Source organism: Chiloscyllium plagiosum, unplaced genomic scaffold (assembly GCF_037043375.1).
Source record: "Chiloscyllium plagiosum isolate Xiang-an unplaced genomic scaffold, Cpla_swu_hap1 HiC_scaffold_14, whole genome shotgun sequence".
Lineage (NCBI taxonomy): Eukaryota > Metazoa > Chordata > Chondrichthyes > Orectolobiformes > Hemiscylliidae > Chiloscyllium > Chiloscyllium plagiosum.
Genome location: NW_028270152.1, coordinates 1,216,921 through 1,241,337, shown reverse-complemented (window position 1 = coordinate 1,241,337; position 24,417 = coordinate 1,216,921). Strand labels below are relative to the sequence as shown.

Sequence of the window (24,417 nt, the reverse complement as noted above, 5' to 3'; positions counted from 1 at the left end):
TGTGGTTTACTGCTTTCTATCTCCCTCCCTGTTTGAAGGAAGGAGTTACATTGGTTATTTTGAAAATGTAATGGGACGTTCCTGAATTAAATAATCTTATAAAATTAAAACCAGGGTATCAACTATTTCACTAGTCACTTCTTTTCAGATCCTAGGATAAAATCCACCAGGATCTGGGCAACTGTCAACCCACAGCTCCAACAATATTGAATCATGGAGTCTCTACAGTAATCAAAGAGGCCATTCAGCCCATTCAGTCAGCACTAACCCTTCAAAGAGCATCCTACCCAGACCCAGCCCTTCATTCTATCCCTGTAAGTTCATATTTCTCATGGTTAACCCACCAGCCTGCATACAATGGGTAATTTAACATGGCCAATCAACCTAACCTGCACATCTTTGGACTGTGGGAGGAAATCAAACCACTTGGAGGAAACCCATGTAGGCACAGGGAGAACATGCAAACTCCATACAGTCACCCAAGGCTGAGACTGAACAGAGGTCCCTTGTGCTGAGGCTAATGTTCAGTGCTAACTACTGAGCTGCTGTGCCATATACTCAGCATCAGTTTTCAGGTGATTCTGATTTTTAAGTCTCTTCCATTTCCTGATTTACTGTTGCTTCTGGAATGTTACTCATACCCTGTTATAGTGAAGCTCGGCTCTTAGTGGCTGGTAAAGGAAAGGAAGGAGGAGACATACTGGAAGGTGACCATAAAAACTGCGAGGAGGAGTAGTAAAGGAACAACACTTACGAGTGCAGCCCATGGACACCACCTTCCAGCTGAGCACACAATGTTCTCTTCTCAAACTTCAGCTCCCCAGAGTACATCATCGCTCTAGGAACAGCACAAAGTCAGTCAATGACATAAGATCACCATAGTAAGGGTAAGGTGATTCAAGTTGGAGAGGGAAAGGATGGCAGCAGAGGCAACAAGAAGGGTCATGGTTGTACCTGAGCTGTGTTAGGCTCTTGGCTCCAATATCCTGGCAGCCATGTTGGATCCCAGCAATCAGATATGGAACAAACTTGTGGATGGAGCCCTTGTCCTGGACGGCACCAGACACACCCTGAGCCACTTTGATCTTATCTGACTCGCTGGAAAGAAAGAATAGAATTACTTTGGGTCAATCAATAGACAATTCCACATTAGTCACAATGGTCCTCAACCTGTACATATATCCCATATTTAAGGAATGTTATTAGACCCCAGCTTCCTTCATTGAAGGCCAAGTCATAAAGTTTGATTTTACAAATAAAACAGCAATAATAAGACTTATAGACAGAGTCACTTAGCACGGAAACAGACCCTTTGGTTCAACCAGTCCATGCCGAATATAATCCCAAACTTAACTAGTCCCACCTGCCTGCTCCTGACCCACATCCCTTCACACTTTTTCTATTCATGTATCCATCCAAATGTCTTTTAAACTCGCATCCAGCACTTCCTCAGAGCTAGTGCCACAGAAATCACCAGATATATTGAATTCACTTCCACAACCTGTTACAGTCAGGGTTAAACCTTTAATTACTGTATTTACATCCAAGTTAAATGCCCTGCTAAATTATCTCCTCCCCGACTGTTAATCTGCTGTCCATTGTGACATGTTGTAAATCAGTAAATTAAATTTCTAACAGCTTCAGATGATATCAATATCACAGACCTGCCCCCTATTTTGTAACCTAGAGAAACTTAGTAGTTATATTTTGTCAGAGATGGACGTTTGAAACATTTTTACAAATATATCAACCTTTCAGATTCATAACTAACCTGAAGTAGCGGCTTTGACTCCCCAAGTGCTTGTCCATTGCATCCAAGGAGCCCATCCCCCGATACTTCTTTAACCTCACTCCATCGGTGAAGAAATACTCACCAGGGGCTTCATTAGTAGCAGCGAGCAGAGATCCCATCATCACTGTCAGGAAAAGAACAAGGATCAGTAATCACAAACCAAGCCATTTCTACCCAACCAATCCTGAGAAGCAGCAATTTCTGCCAGCATCTAACAATGAATTTGGATTTATATTGTGGATTTATATTTCACAATCTCAGGTCATCCCAAGGTTCCAGCAAAATACGTTTGAAGTGCAAAGTGCAGTCACTCTTCTAATATAGGAAATGTAGCAATCAATATGCAGTCAGCAAGCTTCCACAACCAAAATAATAACAATCAGACAGACAATCTGTTTTAGCGATGTCTGACATCTTTGGGACAAAAATGAGCTCTATGACCCCGAGGAGAACCACCTTTTCTTCAAAATCATTACATGGAACCTTTGACATTCAGACCTCTCATCGGAGAACACAGCCCAACCTCCCTCATCTCAGCACCTGTCCTCCCTCAATTCAATACTGGCTCCAATAATGCTCAGGACACCAGACCCCACCCTGCAAGTTCCTCTTCAAGCCACTCACCATCCTCAATTGAAAATATATCGCCATTCCTTCAGTGTCGCTGGGTCAAAATCCTGGAATTCTCTCCACGAGGACACTGTGGGTCAACCTACAGCACATGGACTGCAGTGGTTCAAGAAGGCAGCTCATCACTACCTTCTCAAGGGCAGTAAATGCTGGCCCCATCCAGCTATGCCAACATCCTTCTGTGCTTAGGTTTCAGAAGTGGAACTCTCATCCAGAGCTGGGATACCCACTGGATGAGTGTGGCATCACTGTTGGACTAGAGCAGGAACACAGTCAGACCTGGCCATCTGCTTTGTGGGATCAATAAATCAGCAAGGACTGGGTCCTGGGGGCCTTCTTGCACTGTTTGATAGAAATTTACTGAGAGAGTACCAGAAATGCTTGTTCCTGTCTCCCAGGTGTCAGTTATTCACCCACCTGTCGATGCTCCCAATGCTAAAGCTTTGGCAATATGGCCAACAGTCTGAATCCCGCCGTCTGCGATTACTGGCACGGAGAATCTCCTGGCATACTCTGCAACCTTGTAAACCGCAGTGGCCTGAGGTCTCCCCACAGCCAGCACTGGACAAGAAACAAACAAAAGTCAATAGGGGAGGCAATTGTCTAATGATATTATTGCTAGAATAATCGTGAAAGCTAGGTAATGTTCTGTAGACCTGGGTTCGAATCCTGCCATGGCAGTTGGTGTAATTTAAATTCAGTAAAAACAATCCAGAATTAAGAGTCTAATAGTGACCATGAAACCACTGTTAGAAAAAAAATCTCTGGTCCACTCATGCCATACATGTGACCCACAACAATTTGGTTGTCTTTCAACTGCTCTCTAGGCAATGAATGGTTTTGACAGCAAAGCCCACATCCCACAAATGAATATTTTTAAAAAAAGACAGCGAGAGCGCTCATGCAGCTCAGACCATCACATATTATATAATTCTTGGCAATTGCAGCAATTACTGCCTTTCTCCACTTCCACAAAGGAGAAACTGAGCCAACCACTTAACATCCCGGTGCCTAGATGTTAACCAACAAACCTCACAGGTACTTCAGAGGGCAGTTCCGAATCAGCTATTTTGCTCAGGATCTGGAGTCACATGTATATCAGACCATGTAAAGATGGCAGTTTTCTTCCCTGAAGGACACTAGTGAACCAGATGGATTTTCACAACAAATCAATAACTTCATGGTCAGTTTAACCCAAATCAGTTTATTTTTTTAAACTGAATTTCCAAAGGTGAATATGAAACTGCTGTTCCCTGCATCATCATTTAATACAAAGTAACATTTTAAATTAACCTATTCAAAAGATTATAACACACCTGTGTACCAGGAAGGAGTTAAACCAAGACCTTATTGTACCCACATCAGCTACTGGACAGTTAAAGAGGAGAAAAATGTTGTTTGATTTGTAACAACGAATGGGAGGTTCTGTTAGTAATGTGTGGGGGTTGAAGCAATTTGAACCTGAACACATTTAGACAGATAGCTAATAAACACCATCTGCCTCATGGTGACAGCCCTCTGTGCAATCCACACAACTTGTCTCACTGAGAGTTGCGTATTTGTCAGTCCTCTACGGGACAGGGACTGTGTGTGGAGGCTCATCCAAGTATACATGTGTATGCATGTATATATCAAGACCGTTTAGTTTTGGTGGTGCTTCAACTGTCCTATTTTTCCAAAACCCAAATATCACCATAAACATTTAGCTATAAAACATGACATGTTTATGAAGGCATGCTTAAGTTATAATAGCTCCTGCAATATAACAAGTTATTGCAATACCACACATCATTCTTTCAGATTCCAAACACAAAATGTCAAACACAGATTGCTGAAACTCACTGGAAACTGTAGATTCAGAATCTGCAAAGTGTCCATGAATAACAAGGTGAGAATGAACACAACATAAGGACAAGCCCTTTGCAAATCAGCTGATCACTGCAGAAATGTGCAAAACACTCAGGACAGGTACAGAATAAAGCTTCCTGCACACTGTCCCATAAACAAGTCCCTAGACAAGTACAGAACTATGTTAGATATAGAGTAAAGCTCCGCCTGTACTGTCCCCCATCAAAAGCTCTCAGGACAGGGACAGCATAGGATTAGATATTAAGTAACTTTCCCTCTATATTGTCCCCAAATGTTCCCAGCACAGGGTTAGACACACAAGAATTAGGAATTGTCCATTTGGCTCCTCGATCTGCTCTTCCATTCCATAAGGCCATTGGCTGATCTGATTGGAGTCCCAACTCAACTCAGCTGTCCATTCTCATCCCCAAATTCTTGACTCCTGGCACTTATCAACAACTTATTTACCTCGACCAGTTTTCTACATTTGCTACTTCCTTTGAATTAAATGGCTATGTTGCATTTGCCTTTCTGTGCACTTGCTGAACATGCATTCTAAAGTTTTGTGATTCACGTACCAGGGCATCCAGATTTCTGATTGTAGATCGGAGCTCTGCAATCTCCATTTCAACAATATGCTGCTATCCTATTTTTCCTGCCAAAATGGACAAGTTCACATTTTCCCACACATTGCTCCGTTTGCCGAGGTTTTTGCCCACTTACTTCACCAATCCTTACCCTCTTGTAGACTCTTAATTCTCTTCACAATCTATCGAGCAAATCTAGCAACCGTACTTGTACACTGTTAAGGCTCCAGTTCACCAACTACATCCTATCGACCTGAAAAAGATTCATCCATCCCAACTCTACTTCCTATTAACTAACCATACATCTATCCATACCAGTCTGTTACCCCATAAACTATAAGCTCTTATTTTATGTAACAACTTTTCATGTCAAAACTTATCAAATGCTTTTTGGAAATATCCAAGAACAGTGTGAACGTTACTTGCTAAAAGAACTCTAATAACTCAACACTGTCCAAATCAAACACTCCCAGGACAAATGCAGCTCAGGATTGGATACAGAGTAAACCTCCCTCCACACAGTCCCCAAACACTCTGAAGGCAGTCCATAGAGTTGGATAAAGTCCATGCCCAAACTGCATTTTTACAGGATTAATTGGTGGACTGGGCCTCAGAGGTAGTTAATCCTCTGGCTGTTCCCTTCACGGTTGTGGGAAGCAAGAAACTTTCCAAATTGCAAGTTGGGGGTGAGTAACACATGTTGGCTTTGCCAGTGATGCCCAAATCCCATGAAAGAATGGGGTTAAAATCGTCATGCAGGCAGTAGTATTTCAATCCCAGGAATCAGTGAGTCATTAAGCCCAGTTACCTCAACTGCAAGCAGATCGAGTGGACAAGAGATTGAAAAATGATATAAACGTGCTCATAACTGAAACAGTCCGAACACGCTGAAATGGCTAAAACAGAACAAGATCCTAGCCAAATTTATTTCAGTCTCCCAAACCCAATATGAACTCTCATACTTCATTCTGGCTTGCTGTATCAAAGATTAGTTTTCAAATAGAAAAAAACAAAACATGATGTTTCACTATCAAGCAGGGTCCCTATAGCGAACCCCAGTGAGAGTCAGTGTGTGTGTGTGTGTGTGTGGGACTGTACCCCAGTGAGAATGTGTGGGGGAGGGGTTGTGTGGGAACAGTGAGAGAGAGAGAAACAGGAAGATAGAGTGAGCAGAGTGTGTGTGTGTGCGCACATGCATGGTTGCATGTGGGTAGAGGTATGTGGAGCCATGTGTATGTGTGAGACCCATACCCCAGCAACAGACTGTGCGTGAGACACATACCCCAATGCCAGTCAGTCAATCTCACCAAAACAAAGTGACAAAGTGTGGGCCCCTCTGTTTCCTAACTTCAGGCTCACTGATCCTCCTTCAGACACTAACAGAGAAGTTAAATCAGCCACAGAACTCCAATCCAAAGGGTTTTCTCTTGTCTATTCGGTCTAGTTCTGGGGTAGGTGGGATACAGAGAAGCAAATTGTCAGAGCACAGCCAATCACGTTCCGACCTCCAACACAACAGGCTTGAAAAGAAACTTACGGAAAGAGCCCGAGATTGTCGTTGGGAGTTTGGGGCTGAGTGTTTTAAAATCTGGAGGAATCTTGGGTGCTGCTAAAGACCAGAGAGACAGAGAGAGATGGAGATTATAATGGAAAGCCACACCACAGAGTGAGCGAGACAGAAAGCAAAGCTGGAGGGAGTGGAGTGACAACTGTGCCACACTGCATTAGCAATCTCATTCTCCCAACACAAGGTGATTACTGTGCTCACTGTCCTCTACATTTGGTACACAACTCCTCAAGCCCAGTGCTAAAATCCAGACCACACCTTCTCCTCCCACATCAATCTCCCTAAATCTGTGTTATGCTGCTAATACAGTTCCTCCTGCCACCGGAAAACAGATTCTCAATAATCCTGCTCTCAAAACCCAAGATGGTTTTGAACACCCAGATTAAATTCCCACAACCTTTTCCATTCTAAGGAAAGCAATCCTAGCTTCTCCAGTCTCTCTCCACATACACTACAGTCCCTCATCTCTGGTCCTGGTCTGATAAATCTCCTCTGCACTTTCTCTCATGTGTTTGCATCCTTGCAGAAGAGAGGTGCTGAGAATTGAGTGCAGTACTGTACTCCACTTAAGGCTGAACTAGCACCTGTACAGGTATAGCATCACCTTCTTGCTCCTGTACCCAATATTCCTATTAATAAAGCCCACAAGACTGTATGATTTATTAACTGCTTTCTGCCTATCCTGCGACGATACATCTCTCTGCTTCTCAATCAGAACTGTCTCTACTGTCCCCACTTTCGTCCAACCATTACTGAAATTTCATCTACCACTTGTTGATCATTCCAATCTGCCCCTGTCCTTTTAAAATCTGTTCCTAATTCCTATTCCCTTTCTCCATCTTTCTATTATCGCTTGGTTAAAAGAAATCACAGCAACTGGATGATCAGGCTGTGCTCCCCTTACCACCGCAGACAGCACAGCTATTTCAATAAAGCCTGTGCCTTCCCAGCAGCAAGGTGATCACTCTGTGCCTTCAGCCCCTACCCCCTCAGCAGCTCTTGGGGAGATGAGCAGATTCTTGAAATTGCCCATGGCAGAGAACTTTCATGGTCAGTGAGAATCTGAAGAATTTTCACACTTCAGTTCTTCAAGTTCAACTATCAACTCAAAAGTAGGAAAAATGCAAGCTATGAAAATCCATTGATGTAGTTATGAAATCAGTCAAACAGTGGATGGAAACACTGAAACATACTGATACAGTTACTGGTCCATCATGCAGGCGACCTATGAGTACTGCTCTCATTATTTTGGAAGTGCTTAGAACCAAACCTTGTAAAGCTAGAAATAATTTTCAACAATTCAGGAAATCTGCTGACTTACAGAAGTGTGAGGTATGAACTACAAGCAAGAATTTCAGAATGGGTAAAGTTCTGAGCTGCTGGGATCTAATGGATAGTGCAGGGGTTGTAACAAGGTATTGTCCAGACACAAACCAAAATATAGGAATTGCAGCTGAGAGATAATGGCACCCATCACTGAAGCAGCCTCACAAGCATAGGTGGATCCCAGGAATCAGTATAAAGAGAAACAAACAGGTGCTGAGCTGATGGACAGTCAGTAATTGGTTTGGGTCAGGACTCAGAATATTACCTTCCTGAGTGATACAGATGGAACCACTTCCCATTCCGACTCTCAGGGCATCCACACCAGCATCAATCAGATTCTTGGTCTGTGCTGCAGTTACAACTGAGAGAGATAGGGGTGGGGAGAAACAGAAGAAAATGGTAAGTTTTGCCATAAGAGAATATTGATCATTTGCCTTAAAAAAAAAAGTCTAGAAGTAATTTCCTCAAACACACGAGGGATAGGGCCTTTGTATTAAGCAAAAAAAAAACTAGGAGGAAGTATTCCCCCATGGCACTTTTCAAAAATACCCCAGTATCCAGCCAATACTTAATCACTCAATCAACATCATCTATACCAATTACCCAGTCATTAGCAGGGGGAGCGTAGTGGGAGATTGCTGTGGACTGAGTGGGGAGTTGGTGATGTAGCAGTACTGTCACAGGATTGGGAATTCAGAGGTCCCAGGGAGATGGGCATATCCATCCATGACAGCTGACAGAATTTACGTTAAATGATTAAATCTGGAATTGAAATCTAGTCTCAGTGACAGTGACCATGAATCTATCATCAATTGTTGTTAATGCCCCAAAACCAGGGAGAGTACACACAAGGTTTTCATGTATTTTTCCAAGGCTTGAAAATTGCAACAATGAAGAAAGGTTGGATAGATTTGATGTGTTTTCTGTAAAACAAAGGGGTGACTTAACGGAGGCATACAACATAATGAGACTCTGACAGAATGGACAGGGAACATGTGTTTCTGTTAGGAGAGATGTCAGTTACTGATATGCATATGTGTGTGTGTGTGTGTGTGTGTGTGTGTGGGGGGGGGGGGAAAGGAGGCACATATTTAAAGTAAGCGGTAGAAGGATTCGAGGGCACATAAGGAAAAGCTTTCTCAATCAGAAGGTAGTGGGTGTCTGGAACACAGTGCCCAGTTTGGTGATTCAAGTATTTAAAGGAAAGATGTACTGAGTGGGAAGATGGTGACCTCATCACCTTTCCCTGACATGGTGATGGACCACATGCTGGGAAGTGGGATTTGAATGAGCAGTGGGATTGGTATGGGCAGCCAGTACAGACACAAAGAGGTGAATGGCCTCTTTCTGGGCTTTAACTTTTCTACATTCACTATAACACAAAATGCAAGTCTGTCCAAACATTTTGGGGATGTTTGTTTCATTGTTCATATTCACAAGGATGTAGATATTACTGCTGTTCCAGCATTTATTGCCCCACTCCTAATCAGCCTCAAGGAGGTGGTGGTGAGCTGCTTTCACAAAATCACTGCAGTCCACGTGCTGTAGCTTGATCCACGCTGCTGTAAGGGACAGCAGTGGGGGGAAATGGGATTTATTTGCCACGGTGAGTTCTTGCAATCCTGAGTATGCTGCCTAAAAGGGCAATAGAAAGAGATTCAAGAATTTGACAGTGAGGAAGGATGTGGCAGGTTACAGCAGGATATAGAGAAGCTGCAGAGCTGGGCAGAAAGGTGGCAAATGGAATTCAATGTAGCTAAGTGTGAGGTGATTCACTTTGGGAAGAATAACAAAAAGATGGGGTACTGGGCTAATGGTCGGATACTTGGTAGTGTGGATGAGCAGAGGGATCTTGGTGTTCATGTACACAGATCTCTGAAAGTTGCCACCCAGGTAAATAGTGCGGTGAGGAAGGCATATGGCGTACTGGCTTTTATTGGTAGAGGAATTGAGTTCCGGAGTCCTGAGGTCATGATGCAGTTGTATAAGACTCTGGTGCGGCCGCATCTGGAATATTGTGTGCAGTTTTGGTCGCCATACTATAGGAAGGATGTGGAGGCACTGGAACGGGTGCAGAGGAGGTTTACCAGGATGTTGCCTGGTATGGAAGGAAGATCGTATGAGGAAAGACTGAGACACTTGGGGCTGTTTTCATTAGAGAAAAGAAGGTTTAGGGGTGACTTGATTGAGGTGTACAAGATGATTAGGGGGTTAGATAGGGTTGACAGTGTGAACCTTTTCCCGCGTATGGAGTCGGGTATTACAAGGGGGCATAGCTTTAAATTAAGGGGGGGTAGATATAGGACTGAAGTTAGGGGTAGGTTCTTCACTCAGCGAGTCGTAAGTTCATGGAATGCCCTGCCAGCAGCAGTGGTGGACTCTCCCTCTTTATGGGCATTTAAGCGGGCATTGGATAGGTATATGGAGGATAGTGGGTTAGTATAGGTTAGGTGGGCTTGGATCGGCGCAACATCGAGGGCCAAAGGGCCTGTACTGCGCTGTATTCTTCTATGTTCTATAAGAAAACTTTCTAAAGGAATCAGGTAAAGCCCTGAAAAAGAGAAGTCTGCAGGGCTCTTGATTCAGAGGAGGGGAGTGAGATCGATTGGCTAGCTCTTTCTAAGAATGCATGCAGGCTCAATGGGCTAAATGGCATCCCACTTTGTCAGATTTGATGACAATACATGAAGAATCACATCACAGCACTTCAAGTGAGTGTTATTGAGGAGGTTCAATCATGGGATAAATTGTTGAATTTCCCCAACAGTGACAGAAGGAGCAAACTGAGGAGCTCAGATAAGTGACCGCAAATTACCATTTCCACCAATAACCTGCAGGTCTGGATACTTCTCTTTGATGTGTTTAATCATCTCAATTTGGAAGATGGAATTCCCTTGGGAAGAATCCTGTGGAGAGAGAGGGGTAGGGAGGAAGGGAAACATAGAGAGAATGGGGAAGTAGTAAGAAAGAAGGCATGGAGAGAGATAGAGAAAGCAAGAACAGCACATTAGCTTCTAGCATCTAATTATGTCTCTCCCGCCTCGTCACAAACTGAACCTCCATTGGGTACGGGTCCCAAGCACACATTACTACAATTTGTTTACTTGTGTCTGTTACAAGTTTGTGTTCAAGTCACACCAAATTGCATGTCATGTTAAAATTCTCTGATGTAAATGATCCCAAAAGGAACTGTGATCAGGATGTGGGGACAGGGCGGCATGCACAGCCAATGGGGAAACGGAGGGCTGGTTGGGCTGGTGGTGGTACAGGAGGGAGAGGAGTTGTCCTGGAAATTTTTTATCTTCAACAAACATCTCTAGAACAGCCTGCACCCGGTCATAGAGGTAAAAGCAAGGACTGCAGATGCTGGAAACCAGAGTCTAGATTAGAGTGGTACTGGTAAAGCACAGCAGGTCAGGCAGCATCTGAGGAGCAGGAAAATTGACATTTCGGGCAAAAGCCCTTAATCAGGAATAGGGGCAGGATTCCTGCAGAGTGGAGCAAGCCGTCATAGAGCAAGCTGGCAGCTGTTTCTGACATTACAGCAGTAATTGTATTTCCAAAGTATTCTGTTGGCTGCAGTTTGCATGGGGACACACAGAAGATGTGAAAGGTGCTTGAGGAATGCAAAACATTCTTTAGGAAAAGTGGGAGAAGTTGTGTTTGATTTGCAGACATTTCCTAACCAGAGTGAGTGCTGATTTGTGGGAATTGGCACCAAAGGAACTCACCAGGACCACAGCGTCCACACCAGCCTGCACCAGGAGGTCTAGCCGGTACCTGTCATCTGCATGAGTACCGATTGCTGCTCCACACAGCAGCTGCTTTTTGCTGTCTTTTGATGCAAGTGGATAATCACGATTCTTCTTCAGGTCAGTTCGGGCAATGAGAGCCACCAACTCGTCATTATCATTAACGATGGGCAACTTCCCTTAGATACAGACACAGACAGTCAGGGGTCCTGGGTCCACATGGACAAGTGATAGTTAACAGCAGCTTCTCGCTCAGTCAGAATGCAATCTCTAACAACTGAACTGCGTGACAGTCATCAGTACGAACATAAAGCTCTTCCTGGATCACAGAAGTATAGAACACAAGAGTCCATTCAGCCCACTCCTCTAATGTTACCCAATCAAATAGCGTCCTGTAATCTCACTGTCCAATAACCGTAACTGATTATCCCAGAGTTATTCAAACCCCTTCAATCAGAACAATTTCAAAATGTATAAAATTCTGCTTTGGTACAAATTTATACATTCTGCAATTCTCTGATCCTCTCAGTATTGACTAATCCACTCACTGCCCGCACACTGAGCCACAGACTTAAGAAACCAGCAGACACAGAGTTTCCAAATTCAGACAGAAGAGACAACTGTCATCACTGATGGTTTGGGTTGTCTCATTGGGTGCAGCTGCTCCTTTTACCTTTCTTACTCCGCTGCAGGATCTCGTTTGCTTCTTTCAAAGTGACAGCTGCTGGAGCAACCACCAGATCCTCCCTCTTTGTCATTACCTGGTGCAGAAACAGGGAAAAACAGTCTCAGCAATAGGTTAACATCCAGTGGAACATCCAAAGAGGGATGGCCACTGGGGACGCGGGCAGTACACGCGCGCACGCGCGCACACACACACACCCCACCCCCTCCCTCGCCACACAGTCTCTCTCCCTCTCTCTCCACCCTCCACCGTTACAACTGACATTATGTTTTCCATGGGCCCTGACCATTTTGCTTCTCTCACTCACTGTTTTGTCTGAAGTACGAATGAGTCAATGTTAATATCATTCCAATCAGTGAGAATTCATCTCACCAATCTCATCCTTCCGCAGTCTACAGGGACTGGTCACAGTTATCACATTGTCTTCACATTGGAAACCTTTATTCCTGGAAGATGGTGGTGTTTATTTCACTGGACCGGTAATCCAGGGACACAGCTTTAAATCCCAGCAAAACAGCTGGTTGGAAGTTAAATTCAATTAATAAATTGGAATTGACCGCTAGTCCGAGCGAACTTAGAGTCCGTATGGTGTGGAAGCAGGCTACTCAGGCCATCGAGTCCACACCAACCCGACCAGAACCAACCCACTATAACTCTATTTCCCACAGCCAATCCACCCTAACCTGCATATTTTTGGACTGTGGGAGGAAACTGGAGCACTCAGAGGAAACCCACGCAGACACAGGGAGAACATGCAAACTCCACACAGACAGTCGGCAGAGGCTGGATTCAAACCCAGGTACCTGGCGATGTGAGGCAACAGTGCTAACCACTGAGCCACTGTGCTGCCTTAACGATGACCATACATCATCATTGATTGTTGTAAAATTCCATCTGGTTACTCGTCCTTTTGGGAAACTGCTATCCTTACCTGGTCTGGCCTACGTTTGGCCTCTTAACTGCCCTCTGAAATGGCCGAGTAAGTTATTCAATTCAAAAGACAACAAATGCTGGCACTTCATTTCATGAAAGAATAAAGATCCCAGGAAGAACTTGGAAAATCACTCATTCCCCTGACTATTTAGAGACAGATACACAGACTGAGAACCTGGGAGTCAGGAATCTTCTTAGACAAGGCTAGGCTCCATCCACCATGATGGTGGGCACAAACACACCGAGCCTACCTCAGCCAGGGAAAGATCGTGCTCCTTTTCTGTCAGGAAGTCAATGTCACGAGAGGAGATAATCCCCACCAGCCTCCCACCCAGTTTTCCACTGTCTGTGATAGGAATTCCACAGAATCCATGGCGAGCTTTGGCTTCAAACACGTCCCGCACTTTATCCGAGGGGCTCATGACAACTGGGTCAATGATGAATCCCTGCTCATATTTCTATAAGGTTTAAAACAGAAATAAATTATGAGGACAGAAACAAATGGAGACAATAGTTACATCAACTGGAAAACACTGGCAACCGACCGCCAACAACCCCATTCTCCAATCTCAATCCCTACCCTCCCAATTATTCTGTCCCATTTTCTCTCAGGAATACACTGAATTTGCTGCTGACTGCATGGAGTCTGCCTGCATCACTGATCTTTCCTGCATTTTTAAGAACATGAGTCTTTCGGCCTAGTAATTTATTTCCTCGGGCATTTCTGTCGACTCTCAAGCAGCTTACTTCCCTATTTGTCTAAAGACCGAATGTACATTTCCTGCACCTCTCTTTGGAAGAGAGGCACGGATGGGCAGAAATCACAGGGTGCTAATATTCTGAGTTTGTACCTTCACTTTGCGGACTTCGTTTGCCTGGAACTCTGGGGTACAGTTGTGGTGGATAAAGCCAATTCCTCCCATCAGCTGTGGTTTGAAGAGAAAATAACAGGAGTTAGCAGCACATTCTGAATAGGAGCCAAACACAGGCTCACCAATAACTCCACCGACACAATCACTGCAGCGCTTCCATTTCAAAAAGAGAACCTAACTCATCACAAGCCGTACTGAAACTCTTTCACACACACACAAGTCTCAGACATAAGTGCATCTAACCTGTAAAATAACTAAAAGCACTGTGAAAAATTCAAGAGGGTGTAAGACAATTGGATAAAGAAATTCTGGCTCAGTAACCGCACTCGCTGTCAGGAACCAAGTTACACCAAACAGTACCCATTTCACTTGCAGCGCATTAACCTCAAACATAATTCAGCTCAGTCAGAATGGCATGGAGCTGCTCAGCAAAAGGTCTCAGAGAAAGACCAGCACTCAGGTTCAAGGAGGCAGCTCACCACCACATTCCTGATCTCAATCTCGGTATCCAGGGGACAATTTCAAAGTTTGCAGATGACACAAAATTTGGCAGAATTGTAAACTGCGAGGTCAGTGTGAAATTTCAAAAGGATACTGACAAGTTAGTGGAATTAGATTAGACTACTTACAGTGTGGAAACAGGCCCTTCGGCCCAACAAGTCCACACCGACCCGCCGAAGCGTAACCCACCCATTCCAGTACATTTACCCCTTTACCTAACACTACAGGCAATTTAGCATGGCCAATTCACCTGACAGATGAGGTTCAATGCAGAGAAATGTGAGGTGATGCACTATTTTCAGAAGAACACAATTGTATCAGAAAACAGGAGGTATAATTCTAAAGGGTGTGCAGAAGCAGAGGGAGAAAGCTGTAAATACAGCATAGTGTCCTTGGCTTTATTAATAGGATTACAGAGTACAAGAGCAAGGTGATGCTGAACTTGTACAAGACACTTGTTAGACCTCAGCTGGAGATGTGGGTGCCACGTTAGAGGAAAGGTGCAAATGCATTGGAGAGTGCACAGAAGTGATTTACTAGAATGGTGCCAAGAATGAGAAACTTCAGCTATGAGGATAGATTGAAGAAGCTGGAACTATTTTCCTGAGAGCGAAGGTGGTTAAGAAGAAATCTAATAGTGGTTGTCAAAACTATGAGCAGGCACAAAAGCAGACAGCATGAACCTGTTTCAGCACATAAAAGGAACCATGGTGAGAGGGCATGGATTTCAAGTGTATAGTTAGGGTATAGAATGCACTACCTAGAATTGTGGTGGAGGCAAGTTCAAGTTAGGCATTTAAAGAGGCTATTGGATAGGTTTTTTTTGGATAGCAAATGCTGTGCAGGGATATGGGAAAAAGGCAGGATATTGGCACTAAATAACACAGCTGGACTACATAGTGGAGCTGGTAAAGGATGATGTGCTGAATGGCCACCTTCTATTCTGCAGCAACATTCAGTTAGATCATCAACCATGCAGAGCAGCAGCTCAGAGGTTTGCAGTAAAAACAGCAATCATTTTATAGACAAGTGCATCAGATCCCAAAGTGAGGACATGGTTTCTCACTCTGTACATTAGCAGCATTACCATATCGGAGGTGGGGGGGGAAACTGTGGGATAGGGTCAGTGCCACTTACCGCCATTGCAATAGCCATATTAGATTCGGTTACTGTGTCCATTGGAGAAGAGACCAGCGGGGTTTTTAAAGTGATCTTCTTTGTAAGTGCGGAGGTGAGATCCTACAAAGAGACAGAGGGGTAAATAACAGACACTGCCTGTAGGAATTACCCAGTGAATTCCTATTCTTTCAATAAGCCATCTTTCCCCAACAATAAAAACACTACTACGACTGCCACCCTCTTCCCAAAAAATTATAACCGTCCTGGCTCTGTCAGCAACACTGTAAACAACTCAGAAGACGACAGCAGTTTCTGAGCTTCAATACAAACAATTTACGAGCTTCAATACAAACAGTTTACACTCTCAACAATCTCCAAAGAACATTAAAAAGCATCAAGAGTCACACATTAAGATGGCAGACAGCATATAGGAGGATGTTATGCTGAATCTTTACAAATTGTTGGTCAGGTCCAGTCTGGAATACTGTGGTTAATTCTGAGCACCACATCTTAGCAAGGATGTTCAAGCCTCAGACAAGTCGCAGAGATGAAGTAAAATAGCACCAGGCATGCAAGGTTTCAAGTAATACAGAAAGAGTGGGTTTAAGCTGAGCACAAATGTTTATAGGGGAGATTTAATAGAGGAGTTTAAAATCAGGGGTGAATAAAGAGCAATTGTTTCCAGCAGCAGTTGGTGCAGTAACCAGAGGGGAAGTGGAGAGAATGGTGTTTTTGACACAAAGTTATGATCCTGAAGTTACTTGATCTATTCACAAGGAAGTCCAGTGTTTAAACTTTTCCAACAGCTTTATTCTGAAGTTTAATCTTAATACTCACCACCTCGTCAGAGGTGAAATCGATGTATCCAGGCAGGATGAGAAAATCACTGAAAGGGAGAGAGAAAGCAAAAAAAAAATCAGCAACATTTAAACATAAGATTATAAGATATAGGAACAGAATTAGGCCATTCAGCCCATCGTGTCTGCTCTGCCATTCAAATATGACTCCTATTTCTCAACCCATTCTCCTGCCTTCTCACCATAACCCCTGATCCCCTTACTAATCAACAGCCTATCTATCTCTGGTTTAAAGACACACAATGACTTGGCCTCCACAGCCCTCTGCAGTAATGAGTTCTACAGTCTAGCCACCCTCTGGCTAAAGAAATTCCTCCTCATCTCAGTTTTAAATGGTCAACCCTTCATTCTGAGGCTGTGCCCTGGGGTCCTAGTCTTTCCTATTGTTAGGAACATCTTCTCCATGTCCACTCTACTCAGGCCTCTCAATATTCTGCAAGTTTCAATCAGATCCCCCCTCCGCTCCCCCATCCTTCTGAACTCCAAGTACAGACCCAGAGTCCTCAACTGCTCCTCACTTGACAAGCCCTTCATCCCCAGGATCATTCTTGCAAACCCGTCCAATGCCAGTACTGTGATGTAATGTTCTATGCTTCTAAAACTGCTCTCAATATTCCAAATGTGGTCTGATCACAACCATATACAGCCTCAGAAGCACATCCATGCTCCTGTATTCTAACCCTCCTGAAGTGAATGTAAATCTGCTTTTGCCTTCCTAATTACTGAATGAAACTGCATGTTCAAATCAGAAATCAGAATAGATCCTGAACTAGGACTCCCAAGTCCTTTTGTGCTTCAGATTTCTGAAGGCTTTCCCGGTTTATAAAATGGTCAACACCTTACTTATTCCTGCCAAAGTGCATAACTTCACCATTTCACACACTGTATTCCAGCTTCCATTTCCTTGTTCACTCCCTGTACACATCCAAGTCCTTCTGCAGTCTCCCCTTCTTCTCAACACTACCTGTCCCTCCACCTACCTTTGCGTCATCTGCAACCCTAGCAACTATGCCCTCAGTCCTGCCTTCAGAACTCTGGAGTGTAGTCCATATGGTCCTGTTGTGTTATCCACCTTCAGACTTTTCAGCTTCCCCAGCATCTTCTCCTTAGTGATGGCCAGTACATTCACCTCTGCTCCCTGACTCAAAGTTCTGGTACGCTGTTGGTGTCTTCCATCATGAGAACTGATGTAAAATATCAATTTACTTCATCCACCATTTCCTTTTTCCCCAGACGAATTTTCCAGTGTCCACTCTCTCCTCTCTCATCTTTTACATCAAAAAAGTCTTGCAATTGTCAACATTACTCGCTAGCTAACCCTCATATTTCATCTTCTCCCAGCTCCACATCCAGGTTCAAAAGCATCAGCAACACTCACTCTCTTCCTTGGAGACTCACGAGTCATTGCTGTAGCACCAATCAGCAAGTGCTGATTGGTTTGACATGATGTTGAGATAGGATTCAACCCCAGAGGCAGAGTTGTTGTCAGTCCCCTGGGGTCCAATGGACTGACCAGAGGGGACAGCACAGGATGAGGCCATTCAGCTCCAAGTTGATGATTGGGTGAAATGAAAATGAGTACCAGCATATCCTTCCCTTTCTTTCTTCCTCATGTCTACCCTCTTCTCCCTTAAATATACTGACACTAGTCACTTTGAACACTACCTTTGGGAAAAAGTTCCATGTTCTCCCCACTCTCTGAATGGCAGGGTTTCACCTGAATTTCCCAATGAGTTTACTCTTGGTTCTCTTACCTCAACAGCCCCTAACGATCTGGTCTCAATCCCACCCTTGAAAGCATCTACTCAATATCAACATTAGCCACAGTCTTCATTAAGAAGCCCTTCATTACGATCACTCCAAATTTTCTCATTTCTCAATTAAAAGAGCCCCAACCGGTTCAATCTTCCCTGACAGTAATATTATAATACTTCATCTTAGTATATAATTTCTACACTATCTCCAGTGTCCCTATATCCTCTAGTAGGACAAGGATCAGAGCTGTTGACAGTCACATCCACTGTGGTCTAACCAAGATTCAATATGATTTGATAACTTCTCTGCTTTTCTATTCCATTCCTCTACAAATGAAAGCCAGTGTTTTTTTTGCCATCTTAATGGCTTAACTGACATCACTGCTTTCAGTGAGAGTGTTGTATCTGTAACTCTGGATCCCTTTACTCCTTAAATCCATTCTAACCCAGCCTTACAGCAGGAGTAAGGCTGCATGGATCCAAACACAGAAGCTACTGGGTGTATTCAATGGACTGCACTGTAGATGTACCCACCCCACTAAGGACTCTAGCAGTTCAAGAAAGTGGTTCAGTGCCTTCTTTTCCAGGACAGGAAATTACCACAATCTTGCTGTCCTGTGACAGATCCCGTGGAATTCTCATGGTACAGATTATAAAACTGCAGAATCAGTTTTCAGCCTGAACTGGAATTGAATAAATTCAGCTTCCTCTCGTGTTTTCAATTCTCATTAATATTCTGTTCATGCCAATTTTAAACTCAATAACAGTCTGTTAAGCAAATCAACTCATCCGACAAATCTTCACCATGTGATTTAAACAGTTTCCATCCGATCTGTCAGCCAGCGAGCTCCAAACCAGAGATGGAGACAGGGAGCGAGTTCCAAAGGTACTGGCTGCCCTTCACCCCCCACCCCACTACAGGCGCATGGAGTGCACTAGCAAGCCATTTAACTATGAGGGGCTCCACCCGTCCTGCTACCAGACAATATCACTTGTACTATCAAGCAGTGAACTGCCCCAACAAATTAATATCCTCATTTGGAGACTGAACTTCACTCTGATGGCCACACATGGTCAACAGTCTCACCTGTGGGGCCTTAAAAGGTAACATTCATTAGTGAATTAGCTTGTACAGGCTCAATGGATGAAATTACGACTTGCATCCTCACCTACACATCGCTTCTGCATTCATAATCTGCAAGTTAGAACAGGCACAGAAAGCTCTTTGGCTCCTCTCAACTGTCATATCAAGCTCTGAACCTTGTGACACCTTCAAATCCGTCATTTTTGTCTCTTTTCTTTGAAAGAAAAACCCCACACAGAGGGTGGGTCCAGAAAATCAGCCCCTGCACAACAGGCTGTGGCAGTGATCAGGAGTGAGCTCAAATATATTTGTCTGACCCCCACACTACAGATGAACGAGGACAAAGACACCCTGTTTGCTGGATCACAGGGACAGCGGCTACTGGGTGACAGAAAGAGCCCTGGTCAGAAGGTGGTCACAAGTCAGCACACATGCAAGCAGCTTCCAATCAATTCCCAGCTCTGTAACTAAATTTAATTCAGTTAGCATAGTTATATAGCAATCATTAAAACTTCAGAAGATTTCTACTTTCTCAAATAGATTGACCCCTCTAGCCCTACCCTCAAGTGGGCAGAACTTTAAATCATCTTTATAACCCCAAACAATTAGGTATTATATTCAAATCCTCAGGACACTCAACCTTAAAATTAAAGGTGCCATTCCTGAAATACATTAGAACAAAAGCCAGTTTATGCACAGTGAGATCCAGTAAGTGTCAAATACACTTAGTTACTGATGCAGAAATAATGGCCAAATCTTATTTTACATCTGCAAAACCTGCCTCTTTGAATGCGGTGTGCCTTCTGTCCTGCTGCCCCAATAATACAGCACTCCTTAAGTACTGCTTTGAATTGTGAAACTAGACCATGGGCTCAAGGCTCAGATCTGTGACCGGACTGAGAGACTTAAGTCATTGAGATGTACAACACGAAAACAGACCCTTTGGTTCAACTCGTCCATGCCAACCAGATATCCCAACCTAATCTAGTCCCATTTGCCAGCACTCAGCCCATATCCCTCCAAACCCTTCCTATTCTTATACCCATCCAGATGCCTTTTAAATGCTGTAATTGTACCAGCCTCCACCACTTCCTCTGGCAGCTCATTCCATACGCGTACCACCCTCTGCATGAAACATTTGCCCCTTAGGTCCCTTTTATATCTTTCCCCTCTCACCCTAAACCTTTGTCCTCTAGTTCTGGACTCTCCCACCCTACAGAAAAGACCTTCTTGTCTATTTATCCTATCCATGCCCCTGATGCTTTTATAAACCTTGATAAGATAGACCATAAGACATAGGAGTGGAAGTAAGGCCATTCGGCCCATCGAGTCCACTCCGCCATTCAATCATGGCTGATGGGCATTTTAACTCCACTTACCTGCATTCTCCCCATAGCTCTTAATTCCTTGTGACATCAAGAGTTTATCAATCTCTGCCTTGAAGACATTTAGCATCCCGGCCTCCACTGCACTTCGCGGCAATGAATTCCACAGGCCCACCACTCTCTGGCTGAAGAAATGTCTCTACATTTCTGTTCTGAATTTACCCCCCCTAATTCTAAGGCTGTGTCCACGGGTCCTAGTCTCCTCGCCTAACGGAAACAATTTCCTAACGTACACCCTTTAAGGCCAGCCTTCAACCTCTGACACTCCAGACAAAACAGCCCCAGCCTATTCACCTATCCCTACAGCTCAAATTCTCCAACCCTGGCCACATCCTTATAAATCTTTTCTAAACTCTTTCAAGTTTCACAACATCTTTCCAATAGGAAGGAGACCAGAACTGCACGCAATAATCCAAAAATGGCCCAATCATTTTCCGGTACAGCTGCAACATAACCTCTCAACTCTTATACTCAATACTCTGACCAATAAAAGAAAACATACCAAACACCTTCTTACTGTCCTGCAACTCTACTTTCAAGGAGCTATGAACCTGCACTCTAAGGTATCTTTGTTCAGCAACACTTCCCAGGACGTTACCATTAAGTATACAAGTCCGACTCAGATTTGATTTTCCAAACTGCAGCACCTCTCATTTATCTAAATTAAACTCCATCTGCCACTCCTCAGCCCATTGGCCCATCTGGTCCAGATCCTGTTGTAATCTGAGGTAACCCTCTTCGCTGTCCACTATACCTCCAATTTTGGTGTCATCTGCAAACTTACTAACTATACCTCTTATGCTCACATCCAAATCATTTATATAAATGACAAAACGTAGTGGATCCTTGTGGCACTCCACTGGAAACAAGCCTCCAGTCTGAAAAGCAACCCTCCACCACCACCCTCTGTCTTCTACCTTTGAGCCTGTTCTTTATCCAAATAGCTTGTTCTCCCTGCATTCCATGAGGTCTAACCAGTCTCCATGAGGAACCTTGTCGAATGCCTTACTGAAGTCCATATAGATCACGTCTACTGCTCTGCTCTCATCAATCTTCTTTGTTACTTCTTCAAAAAACTCAATCAAGTTTGTGAGACATGATTTCCCACGCACAAAGCCATATTGACTATCCCTAATCAGTCCTTGCCTTTCCAAATACATGTACATCCTGTCCCTAAGGATTTCCTCCAACAACTTGCCCATCACCAACATCAGGCTCACTGGTCTACAGTTCCCTGGCTTGTCCTTACCACCTTTCTTAAACAGTGGCACCACATTAGCCAACCTCCAGTCTTCCGGTACCTCACCTGCGACTATCAATGATACAAATATTTCAGTAAGAGGCCCAGTAATCATTTCCCTAGCTTCCCAGAGTTCTAGAGTACACCTGATCAGATTCTGGGGATTTATCCACTTCTATGCATTTTAAGACATCCAACACTTCCTCCTCTGTAATATAGACATTTTTCAAGATGTCACCACGTATTCAATACATTCCATATCTTTCATATCCTTTTCCACAGTAAATACTGATCAAAGTTTGGGAGAAGATTTGTAGCTCGGGTGCTCGTTGTGGTTCTGTTCGCCGAGCTGGAAATTTTTGTTGCAAATGTTTCGTCCCCTGTCTAGGTGACATCCTCAGTGCTTGGGAGCCTCCTGTGAAGAGCTTCTGTGGTGTTTCCTCCGGCATTTATAGTGGCCTGTCCCCGCCGCTTCCAGTTGTCAGTTTCAGCTGTCCGCTCTAGTGGCCGGTATATTGGGTCCAGGTCGATGTGTTTGTTGATGGAGTTTGTGGATGAGTGCCATGCTTCTAGGAATTCCCTGGCTGTTCTTTGTTTGGCCTGCCCTATAATGGTAGTGTTGTCCCAGTCGAATTCATGTTGCTTGTCGTCTGCGTGTGTGGCTACTAAGGATAGCTGGTCGTGTCATTTCTTGGCTAGTTGATGTTCATGGATCAGGGCAAAGCTATCTCACGTCCCCTTTTTGCCCTCCCGATTTCCCTCTTAAGTATACTCCTACTACCTTTATACTCTAAGGATTCATTCAATCTCTCCTGTCTACACCTGACATATGCTTCCTTCTTTTTCTTAACCAAACCACAATTTCTCTAGTCATCCAGCATTCCCTACACCTACCAGCCTTTCCTTTCACCGTAACTGGAAAATACTGTCTTTGGATTATCGTTATCTCATTTTTGAAGGCTTCCCATTTTCCAGCTGTCCCTTTACCTGCGAACATCTGCCCCCAATCAGCTTTTGAGATTTCTTACCTAATACCATCAAAATTAGCCTTCCTCCAAATTAGAACCGAACTTTTACATCCAGTCTATCCTTTTCCATCACTATTTAAAAACTAATAGAAATACGGTTGCTGGCCCCAAAGTGCTCTCCCACTGACACCTCAGTCACCTGCCCTGCCTTATTTCCCAAGAGTTTTAAACCTTCTGTAGTAGGTACATTCACATACTGAATCAGAGAATTTTCTTGTACACACTTAAAAATTCCTCTCTATCTCTAGTTACTGAGATGTGAAGGACTAAACTTGAGAAACAGAAAATTAAAAAGACAAATTCTCCAAACTAAGGGTGTTCCTCAATAATCATCCATGGGGCTCTTAAAGGTGGCATTTGTTAGTGAGGTAACCCTTACAGGATCACTGAATGAATATACGACTTGCAGCCTCACCTACAGCTTCAGCAATCAATCTGCAAGTTAAAAGCAGGCACAGAAAGCTCTTTGCCTCCTGTCAGCCTTTGTGGTGTAGGAAAGAGTGAAGGTGATAGGGTTAAGTCAAAAAAAAATTAAGGAACTGCAGATGCTGGAAATCGGAAACAAAACCAGATGCAACGTTGGAGTCGCTGCCTGGGTAGCGTTTATATCTTGTCCCTAGTTGCCCCTTGAGAAGGTGGGGGTGAGCTGCCTTCTTGACCCGCTGCAGTCCAGGTGCCACGATGCCCTCAGGGAGTGAATTCCAGGATTCTGACCCAGTGAGTGATGGAACGGCGATATATTTCCAGGTCAGGGTGACATGTGAGATTGGGCAGCAATTTCCCCACTGTATCCCTCAGCCCCGACCCTGCCCCTCGTGCTTTCTCCTCCCTATCTCCCCCTCCCTTTACCATCTCTTCCACACCCCATTCACCTCGCCCCTGTTCCGCCTCCCCACGAGCACCCCTCCCCCCCCCGTTCCCGCGCGACCCCTCCCGCCCGTTACACTCCCCCCGTTCCCGGTGACGCCTCCTCCCCCCCCCCCGGTGACCCCCCCCCGGGTGACCCCTCCCCCCCCGGTTCCCGGGTGACCCCTCTCTTCCCCCCCGGGTGACCCCTCCCCCTCCCCCCCCGGTTCCCGGGTGACCCCTCCTCCCCCCCCGGTTCCCGGGTGACCCCTCCTCCCCCCCCGGTTCCCGGGTGACCCCTCTCTTCCCCCCCCCGGTGACCCCCCCCCGGGTGACCCCTCCCCCTCCGGTTCCCGGGTGACCCCTCTCTTCCCCCTCCCCCCCCCCCCCCCCACTCACTTGTAGGTGAGCCCCTCTCCGGCCCCGAACAGTTGCTGTCCGCTCTGACCATCCTCCGGGATGTACCCGGTGCCGCCGCTGATGAGGAATTCGGCGGGAGCCGGTTGGGTGTCAGTGCCGGGCCGGGGGTGTCCGGGGGGGCCCGGGGAGACAGGGCTCGAGCCCATGGGCTGAGGGGAAGGCCGCTCCGACATTAGCGCGCACGAGGGTGA

At 44.7% G+C, this 24,417-nt stretch overlaps 1 protein-coding gene across 3 annotated transcripts in view; it reads right to left on the bottom strand.

The window, feature by feature from the left end:
- LOC122559268 (inosine-5'-monophosphate dehydrogenase 2) overlaps positions 1 to 24,417 on the bottom strand; it is a 26,868-nt gene extending 2,451 nt beyond the window's left edge. The window contains exons 1-14 of one of the 3 annotated variants that reach the window (XM_087994021.1): positions 24,206 to 24,417; positions 16,450 to 16,498; positions 15,631 to 15,732; positions 13,972 to 14,046; positions 13,372 to 13,578; positions 12,176 to 12,263; positions 11,482 to 11,681; positions 10,566 to 10,656; positions 8,016 to 8,111; positions 6,395 to 6,466; positions 2,840 to 2,983; positions 1,772 to 1,916; positions 955 to 1,098; positions 755 to 838 (exon numbers count right to left, since the gene is read on the bottom strand). In XM_087994021.1, the coding sequence (XP_087850147.1) occupies positions 755 to 838; positions 955 to 1,098; positions 1,772 to 1,916; positions 2,840 to 2,983; positions 6,395 to 6,466; positions 8,016 to 8,111; positions 10,566 to 10,656; positions 11,482 to 11,681; positions 12,176 to 12,263; positions 13,372 to 13,578; positions 13,972 to 14,046; positions 15,631 to 15,732; positions 16,450 to 16,498; positions 24,206 to 24,399 (1,691 nt within the window). In that variant the 5' untranslated portion in view covers positions 24,400 to 24,417. Of the gene's footprint in view, positions 1 to 754; positions 839 to 954; positions 1,099 to 1,771; positions 1,917 to 2,839; positions 2,984 to 6,394; positions 6,467 to 8,015; positions 8,112 to 10,565; positions 10,657 to 11,481; positions 11,682 to 12,175; positions 12,264 to 13,371; positions 13,579 to 13,971; positions 14,047 to 15,630; positions 15,733 to 16,449; positions 16,499 to 23,375; positions 23,528 to 24,205 lie in introns of those variants that run through there. The other 2 variants (XM_087994023.1, XM_087994022.1) reach the window with 2 other exon arrangements.